This window comes from Mustela lutreola, chromosome 16 (assembly GCF_030435805.1).
Source record: "Mustela lutreola isolate mMusLut2 chromosome 16, mMusLut2.pri, whole genome shotgun sequence".
Lineage (NCBI taxonomy): Eukaryota > Metazoa > Chordata > Mammalia > Carnivora > Mustelidae > Mustela > Mustela lutreola.
The window spans coordinates 6,273,466-6,286,128 of NC_081305.1; the positions used below are offsets into that span (position 1 = coordinate 6,273,466).

Below are 12,663 nucleotides of genomic sequence, written 5' to 3' on the forward strand. Positions count from 1 at the left end.
TTCACAGCCAGTGTCGCTCGGTTCTATGGAATGGGGACAAAGGATCCTGGAAACAAGCAAATCTTTCCAACTTGCTAACCTGAGCAGCTCGGGAAAAAGCGGTTGCCTCCTTGTGGTTGAGACGCCCTGGCTGAGCCAAGAGGGCCCCCCAACACGCAGAGGCTGTCACTCCTTAAACGGACAATCCTCTCTGACGATGTTCATTATCTCCCAAAACAGCGGATGAGAAAAACGGTGGGGATCACAGGGTTTTAACCGAGGGGACCATCATTCCCATGCCAACCCCACGTGGACCTCCATGATACTGGAGGCACGGACAAGGCTACCCCGAGCAGGTGACAAACCCCGTACCCTGTATGGAACAGCCCTTTGGTGAGTCGGCTGAGCCCCTTCCTAATGCTGTAGGAAGGAAGCCCTGGGTCTTCCCGTCAGACGCCACCAATGCCTGTTCCAACCTCGGTTTCAGCCAACTCCTCACCCCAGCAGGCTCAGGACGGCCCCGCCCTCGGAGAAGCTCCTCCGGCCAGATGCTGGAGAGCCCACAGCCTCTACCCGCCCGACCCTCCCCGAGCCTCCACGGCAAAACATCGCTCTTTCCTTTCCTTCCCTCATGTTGGAGAAAGGGAGCAGAATCCATGAATGTGGCAAGAAAAGATACACGAGCACAAGTCCATACCTCTCAATGATGGTGGGTGTAGACGCGCTCATCGCTTCCTGGTGAAGGATTTTCAAGCCCGAGAGCCACTTACTCGCATCCTCCTTGGAGTCGGCTGCAGAGGTTGAACACGGATGGAAACGTTGTTAGACCCTGGGAAGACCTCCGCAGAGAGGTCGGGGCCCCTGGCCATCCCAGCCCCACACAGACCCCGAGGACGGGAGCAGCCAGCACTGGTTTCCGGTTTTGCACACGGACACCAAGAAGGCCTCTCCTTCACGCCTTCATAGTTCTAAGACCTGCTTCTGGTCCGAGATGAAGCCACGTGCCCCTAATGACCCTTCTACAGCAAGGGTGACAAGTGGGATAATTTTTTTCCTTCCAAGAGTTTTAGCTTTTACCCTTAGATGAGCAAATATGGTGCAGGGTCTGGGGTACTTCCCACCCCAACCCTGAGCCACCCTCAGCATTTCCTGTTTCTCGTGAAGGCTAGGGAGAGGGGACAGAGGCAGCATCAGGCAGTAGGTAAGAGCCTGGCATCACTGACAAGTCCCACTGCACTGCTTTGGGGCTGTGTGACATTCTACCGACTCCGTAACCCCTCTGTGCCTCATTTCCTCACCAGTAAAATGAAGCTAGCAGTGCAGACCTCTCGTTGAGTTAACCACCTCCGAAGGACCAGATACCTTGTTTATCTGGACGAGGTTGATACTCTCCCTCTTCCCATGGAAATGAGGAGAAAATTAAGTTCAGAAGCATAGGAGACCTAGCCCCAGCCCATAAGTGGGAAGTGGGATCTGAATCAGTGGGATCCATGTCCTCACTGAACCTGAATTCTAGAGCTCTGAAAGAAAGACCCCAATGTGGAACAGAGATGGCATCTTGGACTCCAAGACGTGTAGTCTCTCTCTTGCTCTCGTTGTTTCCTTACCAAGAACCACCAGGCCTCAGCCTGCAGCCTTAGCCTGCAGCTAAGTGGACTAAAATCCTGAAGTTCATGGGCACAGGCCCCGCTCTCCTGCCCCATCTCTGCACTAACCACACACCAACAGTCAGACGTCCACTCATCATGTCCCACACCCAGCTTGCTATTTCCCTCTTTCAAGCGCTCAGACATGGAAAACTTCTCCCCGGACTGGCCTCCCTCTCTCCACTCAACTCCTACAGATGCCTCAAAACCCAATTTTAAAGTCACCGCCTCTGCAAAGGCTTCCCTGAAATTGACCCCCTGCCCTCCTACAGCGTGCTGTATTGTGAATGGACTGCCGCTCTTATCACAGTGTACTGTGAGCTCCTGAGAGGCAGTGACCGGTCTCCTTCAGCCCTAGAGTCCTAGTGGCCTCTAGCCCAGCACAAGCGATGTGCTCAAAGGTGCATGCAAGCGAGAAAGCAAATCACAAGAGCTACTGGGCCCTAATTTCAATGTTCCCGACACTCCTTAGCTTTCATTGTTCCCCCCACGTGCGTCTACTTTGAACGGGATTTATTTTCTCTCATCACTCCCAGCTGTACAGACGGTTCTGAGTCAATGAATTCTAGGACTGGACCTGAAGGGGGTGACAAGCTTCTGCCCCTGAGTCAAGTGCCTGAGCTTTTCCACAGCTCACCCTCTGGCCTCTGAGAGGCCCCTTCGACATTTGGGTAAATTTATAGGGATGGCTGGAACTCTCACCTCCAGGTCGTGGGTCTATGTGAGTGCATATGTGCCTTCACGTGTTTGTGTGTATGTATGTGTACACGGGTGGCAGCTGTATTGTGTACATGCGTGAGCTTGCATGCATCTGTGTAGGGGTGTGTGTGTGTCTGTGTGCACACACATACATGTGAGAAGATTTCAGGATAGTGTCCCCAGTTTAGTTGGATGTAGACCAGGCTCTGCTGGACGACAACTATAACCTGCCTCCAGCTCTCCGCGGGAGCCAACCAGGCCGTTCACACAATGCTTACCACGTCCCAGTGAGGCCGACGTTACCATGCTCCCCGGCTCAGAGCTGAGCAAACTGAAGCTCAGAGAGGCTGAGTAGCTTGCCCCAAGGCACACAGCAAGAAAGGCGCAGGGTGAGAATTCAAAACCATGATGACCCCTAACACACATCAGGGTCAGGCAGATGCGAGCCTTCTGCTACTATGGAGCATCCTAGGAAGGAAGCCAGGCATGGGCAGCGACAAAAGCCCGCAGGGGGTGCTCACCTGCCAGGCTGAGGGTGCTGAGGACGAACTGGGTCCCGTAGAAGATGGTGAAGCAGCAGTCTTTCTTCTGATGCACAACCTTTGCACGCTCAAAATCCTTGGAGTTCTTCCCGGGGCGGATTTCCTTGATTTCCATGATATCCACTGAAAGAAGGTGAAGACGGGCCCATCAGAAGCCTGAGTTCACTCCACCCGAGGACACAGCCACAGGCCTGCCCCGTCCCTCCCCAGCCCCTGAGCCCCATCCAGACTGCAGGATTCCACGCAAGTAAGGAAGACACGGGCTACTCTAAATGAAGCCCTGGGGGAGCTGCAGAAAGACAGACAGAAGCAGGAGGCAATCTCTCCTCCCTATAACCCCTGCTGCGGAAGGGCTCCAACCCACTCCTTGCCAGACTGGGCCAGGATGGCCATCTGACCCGGGGGAGACCCCTACCCCCACCCAGAGGATGGCCACCTGACCCAGGGGAGAGGTCTCCCCCCACAGAATGGCCACCTGACCCAAGAGCAGCCCCTCCCCCTCTAAATGGCCACCTGTCCCCAGGGGATCTCCCTCCCCGCCACAGGATGACCAGGGACTGTCACAAAGAAGACAAGTTTGATCAGTTCCTTCCTCTTCGTTTTTCTGTCAAAACACAACTTTTCCTGGAATGGACCCATTCTACATGCTTCACATGAAGCTGATCTGCCTCTCCTTACTGGCAACAGGGGCCCAGCCTCCTGGGAACGACGAAGATGCCCCGTGCTGGGGCACCGTGATTGGTTCAGGGACGAGCCCATGGTGCACCAGCATCCTCCCGGCACTGTTTGGCCAGAGATATTTATAAAATCTCTCTTGTTGCTGGGCTGCTGCCTGGCTGATAAGACAGGAGTCTGGGGGAAGCAGGGAGCACGCCATCCACCGTAGAGAAAGGGGAGATGGACCCCAGATATACTGTCTGATCCCCTAAGGTCCAGTCACACCGGAAGCCATTCCTGCCCAAGGAAACGCTACTTCCACGACACAATCAATTCTCTTTTATAGCTTTGGTCAGATGACCTGAGCTTCTGTCACGTGCAACCCTAAGACTCCTGGCATGTAGATCTCGGTCCTTGCCCTGAAGAGACATACAGGAAAAAGGTGTCCCTGGAAATGGGAGACAAGGGAGGGAGCTTGGACCTGGGATAGAGGAAACTGACAGGTGAATAAAGGCACTTAGAGTCAGGGCTGAAGCAGCAGGAAAGGTTCATGACCCTTCACAGGCAGCAACCGGAGTGGGGGTGCAGTGAACACAATTAGGAGGGAGAGAGATAGAATGAACTAGAAGCTCTCTACTTTCTTCCCATGGGTCTAACCAGACCAAAAACAGCCTGGTGGACAAGAGTCATGAAGGAATGCACAAAGACTTTAAATGGGCAACTTTGTTCAGCATACACATGAGAAATCTCCGCACAGCTAGACCCCAAACCAAGCCCGAGACCACGTACAAAACGGTGAAAACCAATTCGAGTCTGTAATTTATTTCACTTTATCTGTTAAAGATTTATTTGAGAGAGAAAGTACATGTGGGAGCATGACGGGTGGTGTGCAGGGGCAGGTGCAGAGGGAGAGGGAGAAGCAAGACCCCCCACCAAACATGGAGCCTGACATGGCGCTCGATCCCAGGACCCCAAGATCCTGACCTGAGCCAAAGGCAGACACTTAAATGACTGAGCCACCCAGCTGCCCCTCCGGCCTGTATTGTAATCACACTGTACCAGTGTCAGGGCCCTGGGTTTGGTGACTGAGCAAGAAAGACATGATCACCAGGGGAAGCCGGATGAACGGTACAAAGAAATCCTGTACTATGTCTGCAATGTTCGCGTGAGTCTAAAATTGTTGCAAACCTGAAAGTTTTAATACCACTTCTCAACCACGAGAGGCCGTTTTGTTTTGGGAACAGAGGTGCCTCAGGATGGAGGCCAGATCCCTCTTCCTCACCGAACCCAGAATCCTGGAGGCTTTTCTCTTTATCCTCACTCCCCAGAAACAAACTCCACAACACAGACCCTTAGTGTGCACTGAAACTTACAGCCTTCGGGGAGGAAACTGGCATTGCCGATTCAGCTGTTTACGCTCCTCGAAGAACATTCAGGGCAGTGAGGTTTGTTCCCGGACTTTACCCACCCAGCTCACTGCCAGTCGAGATACTGGTGACTTGAAGTAAATCTATTTTTTTCCTATCAAGTCTAGCAGTGATTATCTACTACCCTCGCTCCCCACAAAATATCTGTAGGTGAGACTCTCTCAATTGGCCTATTATGAGTTTTTCTCCTTATAGCAAAGTTATAATAAAAATCTGACACAAGTTCATAAAGAAAAAAATGTCATATACTATAACACTGTCTTCACGGAATTACCAGTTCGACTTTCTAAATCACTCTCGACTCAGTCGACTTCTCTCCATTCCCATGCCCAATGCCATAATCCAAGTTGTTGGATCTCCTGCTTGGCCTACTGGAGTAGCCGGAAGTTACCCCCAGAGCCTTTTTTAAGGAAATTTAAGTAACCTCGTATTGGGGCGCCTTGGTGGCTCAGTCAGGTAAGCGTCTGCGTCTTGATTTCGGCTCAGGTCACGATCTCACAGTCATGAGATGGAGCCCCGCACCAGGCTCTGAGCTCAGCGGGGACCTTCTGCTTCCCCTCTCCCCCTCCCCCGATTCGTGTACGCAGGTGCTCATTAAAATAGATAAATCTTTAAAAAATAAAGAAGTAAATGCATAATTATGCTCACGCCCCTCCTGGGCTTCAAACCTTCTGACTGCTTCCCATTGTTCCTAGGACTGAGAACCAAGGCCCGGGGTTGACCCCGCTGGCCCCACCTGGCCCCCACACCCTCACCCGTGCCGCTCCAGTCCCCCAGGGAGCGGTCACCCCCCCCCCCCCCCTGCACTGGCATGTGCTCCGGGCCTGGTCATCTCTCAGTTCCCCTTCCAGTCTGAGCTCCTCCAGCATCGAATTCAGAGAAAACCCTCCAACTCCTGCGGTCATACAGATCGGTCCCTCTCCCCACGGCCCCGACAGGGGCCGGCGCCTGCAGGTCAGACTCCTGGGCCAGGAACCTCTTCCCTCCAAGGCACTCCCTTGCTCGGCGCCGTGTCCCAGCCCCCAGCGCAGCGGCCGGTCCGCGGTGGGGCCCCGTAAACAGCTGCTCAACGAAGAAGGGGGCAGAGCGAACCTGGAGACGGACGCGGAGATACGAAAAAATACAAATGGAGCCCCCACCCCCCACCCCCCCCAGACGCGGCAAAAAGGGACAGAGAGACACCAGACGGGCCACCCAGACGAGGAAGGAGAGAGACACAAAGAGGCACACAGACCAAGTCAGACGGGAAGAAGCATAAGACACGGAGGAGAACGAAGAACAGCCACTCTAGGGAGGCGAGGGGTCCTGCCGGCCACTTTGGCGCCAGCAGACACCCCGGCTTTGGGGCCAGGCCTGACCCAGGGGGAGGCTGCAGGCACCCACCGCACCAGCAGGACTGGTCACCTCCATGACGTCATGCCCGCCACGCCCCTCTCCGCCCCTCCCCCACCAGGTGAGGGCAGGCTCGTTCACGATGGATGATCCTGAAGAGAGGAGGCCTCCGGCAGGGGCCGGCCTTGCTCCCCGGTCATCAGCCGACCGGCCGTGTACAGATCTGACCGGAGCAACTTCCCAGCACCGCCAGCCTTCTCCACCCCAGCGAAACGAACCGTCCTGTTCTTTTTAGAACTGGCCCGTGGAGCTACACATATGCACATCTGTACGTACAGGTACGTCCTCCACTAAGCGCCGGGAGAACAGGGACTCTGTCTGTGTCACTCGCTCACAGCTGGGGCCTCACGGCCACGTGCACCGGAGCCCGGCTCAGAGCAGAACTCGGGCGCCCAACGGCTCCGGTTCCCGTTTGGGAGATGGTCGCAGGAACGCTGGTCGGGGAGCAAGGAAGGGAGACAGGCAGGGAAAAGAGACGAGGAAGCAGCCGTTAGGTCACCAGGCTGGCCCTCCGTCGCTATCCAGAGCCGACCCCACGGGGGCTGTGGGAGTCCGCGCCCCACCATGGAGTAAGGGAACTGGGGTGTGTATCCCCAAACCCCGTCTGCTGTTGGTCGAGGGCTGTTTCTGGGCTGGCCCAGCCCTCACGCAGGTGGCTGCAAGGCTCATACTGAAAGGGCCTCGAGGGGCAGAAGGGAATGCTTCAGGGAGCAGAACCTGCCTGATGCAGCCTCGGCCACATCAGGTGCCCGATCCACTGGTTTCTGTGCTCGATCCGTGGGACCCAGGGACCCGTGGGCTGGAGGGGTCCGAGGCCCAGTGTGTATTTCAGGCAACATCGGGATGCATGTGACCAAGTCCCAGGCACCGCCAAGAACAGCTTCCCTGGGCTCCCCCGACAGAGACAGGACTAGGTGTCACTGCCCTGGGTGTTCTGCACCCTAAAAGGGATCTTGGCTCTGCAGGTGCCTCTGGTATTATAGGTAATGTACGCTCTTTTAATAGAACAGCTTTATCAAGATGTAGCTTGTGTCTTTATCAAGATACAAGCTCACACACTATACAATTAACCCATTTCAAGCCCGCAACTCAATAGCTTCTAATGTAGTCACAGACTCGTGCAAACCACCACCACAGTCCATGTAAGAACAACTTCATGACCACAGAGAGAAACCTAGACCCTGTAGCTATCACTCCCTGTTCCCCTCTTGTCCCCACACCAGTCCCTGGCAACCACCAACTTTCAGTCTCTACAGATTCGCCTTTTCTGGACGTTTCACATAAAGGGAAGCATACAGTCCACCGTCTTCTGTGCGGGGCTTCCTTCAAGGTTCCTCTGCGCCCTCACCAGGACCTCGACCCTTTCTACGGATGGGCAGCGTTCCCGCAGAGAGAGACCACACTTTCGTTATCCACTCTTCGGCTGATGGACGTTTCTGGATTGTTTCCACCTCCCGACCGCTGTGAAGAGTGAGGCTATGAACACTCCCCTGACAGTTTCGGTTTGAACACCTGCTTTCAGTTCTCTCCGGTGTCTCCTCGGAGGGGAAGACAGTCCTCCTGAGTCCCCACTCTTAGGCTACAAGCCTTCTAATTGCGAGGTGCCTCCTTCAGGCCATGGGGCTTGTCTCGCCATCACTGCGGACCAGGGAGGACAGTCATTCACAGGCGCAGAGTCAGGCGTGGACGGGTCTGCGGTCAAGGCCTCCATGAATACATGGTGGTAAGGCCACCGGCAAGCCAAGTGTCAGCTGTTACTACTACTCCTCCCCGGGCCTCCTGAGCAAGGGGGAGCTCGCTCCAGAGGAAACAGAGGGCTGCCCGCTATCCAGCACCCCCTTGGTTACCAGAAACCCCGAGAAGGCAGGAAGGAAACCCCTCACCAGAAGGGGTGGTTTTTCTATTTGGTAATCAGCAAAGTCTGAGGGGCCTGCTGGTCATTTCTGTTGACACACACTTGATCTTCTATCGCACAGGGGCACCTTGTTGAAGGTTGACCCCACGGCCCACGGAGTGCACAGCAGTGATGGGGGAGGGGGTGAGGCCTCCTGCACTCAACGAGGTCAACCCCACATCATCTTTCTGCCCTGCAGCTGGAAATAAAAGCCTACTGCCAGGATTGCAAACGTGCCTCCCCAGCCCATGCCAAGTGTGTGTCCGAGGACCACGGAATGGCCTCAGGAACCCACAGGCCTAGGTCTGAATCCCAGCTTCTGACAGGTGCTTGCAGCTGAACTCACCTCTCTGGGCCTCCACTTCCTCGTGGGAGCAACAGGACCAAGAAAAGTCTTGTCACACGGTGCTCTTGGAGGATTAAAGGGGTGTGTGTTGGGGGGGTGTTACAATACTGCCTCGAAATGACAACTAATAAAGACGTAGCAAAAAGAAAAAAGAAAAAGACGCGGCAACTTCTAGGTGTCTGTCAGCTCCTATTTTTAAATTACTAATGCAACCGAATAAAGCTAGACGCATACAAGGTAAAAGAATAAACCACGCTCTCTTCATTTGTCTGTTGTGGAAGCTGAAGCGGCAAGTCCGTGTGTGCTAATGTGGGAAAAAATCCACACCGCCTTATGTCAATAGGGTGCCGTGTCTGCACACGTACATACGTGTGCACACGTGCAGACATAGGTGTGAACACACACACGGTGCTCAGGTTTCCATCGCCGTTCAGATCCTCACTCTAAATCCCCACTCTAACCTGCAAGTATTTTCTTTTACACAAGACGCACTACCCAGATCACAGCTGCCGTAGGATGTTCACGCACGGGCACCGATGAGAACACGGGTGTGCGTCAGTCTGCAACAGGAGAGGTCCATGTCCAGTGCTCTCAATGTTCAAAGTCACCATGCATCTGACCTAGGATCCTGTCCCCCCTCCTGAGTCCTGCCTGCATCCCAGCATTTGCTTCTGACGAGCAGACAACCAGAGTCCAATTTAGAGAACGTCTCTGGTATTTCCAACAGAGTAGTTTGCGGTCATTTCCATTAAGTTGCAAAGGAGAGGACAGGAAAAAAAATGAAAATTCACAACCAATGTCCTATACTACCCTCTGTACGGTTTGTGAACATGCCCAGTAACGAGTTCAATAAAGCATCGAGTAATTCAGTATCTGTGGCTGTTAATGCTTTGCGTTCATGAGAAACGTCTGACGGGCTGGCCTGCAGATGTGCAGGGGTATTAAGCAACACCGGGGTCGGGTTTTTTCTGATCGGTTGGTAATGCATCACCATTTATCTCCGTGGAATAGGACATGATATATGGCTGTCAAAACAAAACAAAACAAAAAAAGCTGCTCTATCTCCTGTTTCCAGAAACATATTAGACTCAGCTAAGGAGGGGAGCCTGTAACTATACGTGTATATTTGTGTATGTAAAGGTAGAAAAAAAAAAAAAAGTCCACCAATTTGCTGACAGGCTTACTGGTGGGGAAGATGACAGGCAAATGGTGGGCTTCATCTGCTTTGATGGGAATTTCTGCCGAAGGCACGCAGTCATGAAGATGACCGACTTTATTTTCAAAGTAGGCTCTGGGGGCCAGAGCTCCGGCCGGGCGTGCTCCTGCGGTGGGGGCTCGGCAGCCGTGCTTCCTGCTTGAAGAAGTGAGATAATGCAGCCACAGAAGCGAGGCCCCATCTCAGCACAAACGTGGCTTCCCAGCATCCCCTCGGGCCTTCCCCAGGTCTGGCCACCCTCCCACTGTCCTCCCCACCCATCACCTGCGGACACACACTCGGGGTTTCCAGCCTCCTCCGACTCCCCCGCCTCATTCCGCCACCCCCTTTGCTGACGGTCCCCATGACCCAATTCTTCAAACCCTGTTCCCCTCTGGGCCACTGCCGAGCCGCCCCCCACTCCTGCAGCACCCTGCTACCCTCATACCAGGCATGCGGCCTTTCCCGATTCCCACACTTACCCTCAAGCTGTACCATCCAACGACTGGCTTCAAGCCCCTTCGGGGAAGCTCTAGTCGTATTTGAGGGGAAAAGAGACCGCTGAGACTTGACGCCTTCCCACGCATACCCCCACCCTCCCACCTACCCGACAGCCCCTCCATCCGCCAGGCTGTCACAAGCATCACACAGAGGGTCCCCACCCTCAGAAGCCTGCGAGGGACAGACCTTCTCCAGACCAGCGCAAGAACACGTAAGCCTCCAACCACACCAAACACCTCCATGGAGAAGAAAAAAGTCTCCACTGGGGCTTCTCCCCAGCAAGGGGAAGAGAGGCTTCTCGGAGGGTGTGCATCTTGGTGGAGCTCTAAAGGCTGGAGGTGACCCGGTGAGGGGAGTAGAAAGCCCTACGGAGGGACGCGCAGAGCAGGTCGCCCCGATGGCGCCTGGGAGCTTGGGCAAACCATCTCCCTTTCTCTGTTCCTTCCCCACCTGTACTGACCATGACAGCCTCCTTCACCAAGCTGCTGTGCCAACAAAGTGAACTGACACTAACCGGAACCCCGTGGCCCCCAGGAGGTCCCAGACAAGTTTAATTTAGTCAACGGGACTCGTGTTCTTGCCCGCCAGCCTCCACCACCACCTTCACCGATGCGGGTGGTTTCGCTTTGTCTCAGGGTTGCTGGGTCTCAGTGAAAGACTCTGCTTTACAAAACCAAGGGTGTTGGGCTGTTGGACAGACATGACAGCACCTAACCTGAAAGCCGGAGGGACAAGTGACAGGGACTACAGAACACACAGTTCAGAACCATGGGGCCGTCGCGGGAGAGCAGAAAGAGCCCGACCTTAGAAGAATCTGGCAAACGTGTGTGTAAAGTCCAACTTGGGGTGGGCTTCTTTATTATGGCTTGGCCTCTACTTCCTCATCTGTACAATGGGAATGAATATCCATCCCACAGGGAGATAACACCTGAAAGAACATGGTAAAGTGTAAACTGTCCCATAAGCCTTAGATATGAAAGTCCTCTGAAAGCCTCGGGATTGGTGGCGGGGGGTGGGGAGGGGGAGACTGTCCTCATCTTCTTTGAAAAAAACATATAACAAAGAAGCAATTGTTGGGACTGTGCTGATCTCCGGTGGGGAATATCCCGGCTCTGAGCTTCCGTACGAAGCTCTAATATCAGCACTAATATCAGTACTCCACTGATGAGGCAGCCATTACTGCGTGTTTGGTGTTCACACAGATAGGCTGGATTAAGTATTTTCTAGATGTTTCCAAGTTTTAAGTGATACTGGAGACACTGGCTGAGCTTTTCTTCCCTCCATGCACCCCTTCTCCCCAGGGGAGCAGGGAACGCTAACAGGAGTCCGGAAGAAGGAACTGGGCACTTCCAGCTTAGCTTTCTGGTCTGGTTCTGGTCCAATCTGTCCCCCAGGAACCAGGTACCTTGCCCTGCTCTGCTCTCTGGTGCTCGGAGGGCGCTGCCTTGAAGAGGCATCTACCACCTCTAAATTTGAGAATCCAAGTTCCTTTTATATAAATTTAAGTTAAAAACAGTGAGTCCCTTTCAAAAATAGGTAGGTTAGAGAAAAGGTGGAAAACAAATAGAACAAAAAAATCACTAAGACTTTATGGAAAGCCTCACCACCTTACACACGGCCTGTTGAAATTTTAATTTGCTCTGCTTTCAACCGGTTTTCTTATCAAAATGACACAGAAGACCCTTCACGGTACAAAGACCATACACAGATCCTGCCACCCGCCACCACACTGGACCAGTTTTTGATTTGAGGGTGGTTTTTATTTATTTATTTTTTTTTGAGCTGTCTATGCCTCTGACACTTTCTCAAAGGTCATTTGATTATCAACTTGATAAAGTTTGCCCAACCTGCATAGTGCTGGCACTGTTTGTCTATTATCGGTCTTTAAATCAACTCACCTTTTTTCAAATGAAATACATATATATATTTAAGGAGTTTATCCTTGGTAAAATATATATATAATATAAATTGTAAATACAAACAAATTATAAATACATACATATACATACTCAAGGAGTTTATCTTTGGTAAACTAACAGGAATCACACCTAACAGGAATCGTACAACACAAAGGCAGTGGAAGTAGGACATTATTAAATTCTGCCTCGAAATAGCTGATGCCACAGCCCACACTGGTTCTGAGCTCTAAAAGGTGACAAGAAGAGGTCTGAGAGAGAGAGGCCAGCTGAGCAGGGCCGGACTCACTGACAGAGACAGAAGTCACAGCGGGGGTGACCTCCGGAGGGCAGAGGCTTAGGGAGTGGTCTAGATCTGATCTGGGGGAGGCGGTGGAAGTGGTCACAGAGGCATCTGCATGTGTCCATTTGAGCTCACACTCGCTTTTGTGCCTTTGACCGTGCGTGGACCTCCCATGTGGAGGTGGGT

At 53.3% G+C, this 12,663-nt stretch overlaps 1 protein-coding gene across 1 annotated transcript in view; it reads right to left on the reverse strand.

Moving 5' to 3' along the window:
- The window catches only part of PLCG2 (phospholipase C gamma 2), a 147,159-nt gene that overhangs the window by 93,837 nt on the left and 40,659 nt on the right, over window positions 1-12,663 (reverse strand). Inside the window, exons 3-4 of the mRNA XM_059153472.1 lie at window positions 2,846-2,989; window positions 677-770 (exon numbers count right to left, since the gene is read on the reverse strand). Of these exons, the coding sequence (XP_059009455.1) occupies window positions 677-770; window positions 2,846-2,989 (238 nt within the window). The remainder of the gene's footprint in view (window positions 1-676; window positions 771-2,845; window positions 2,990-12,663) is intronic.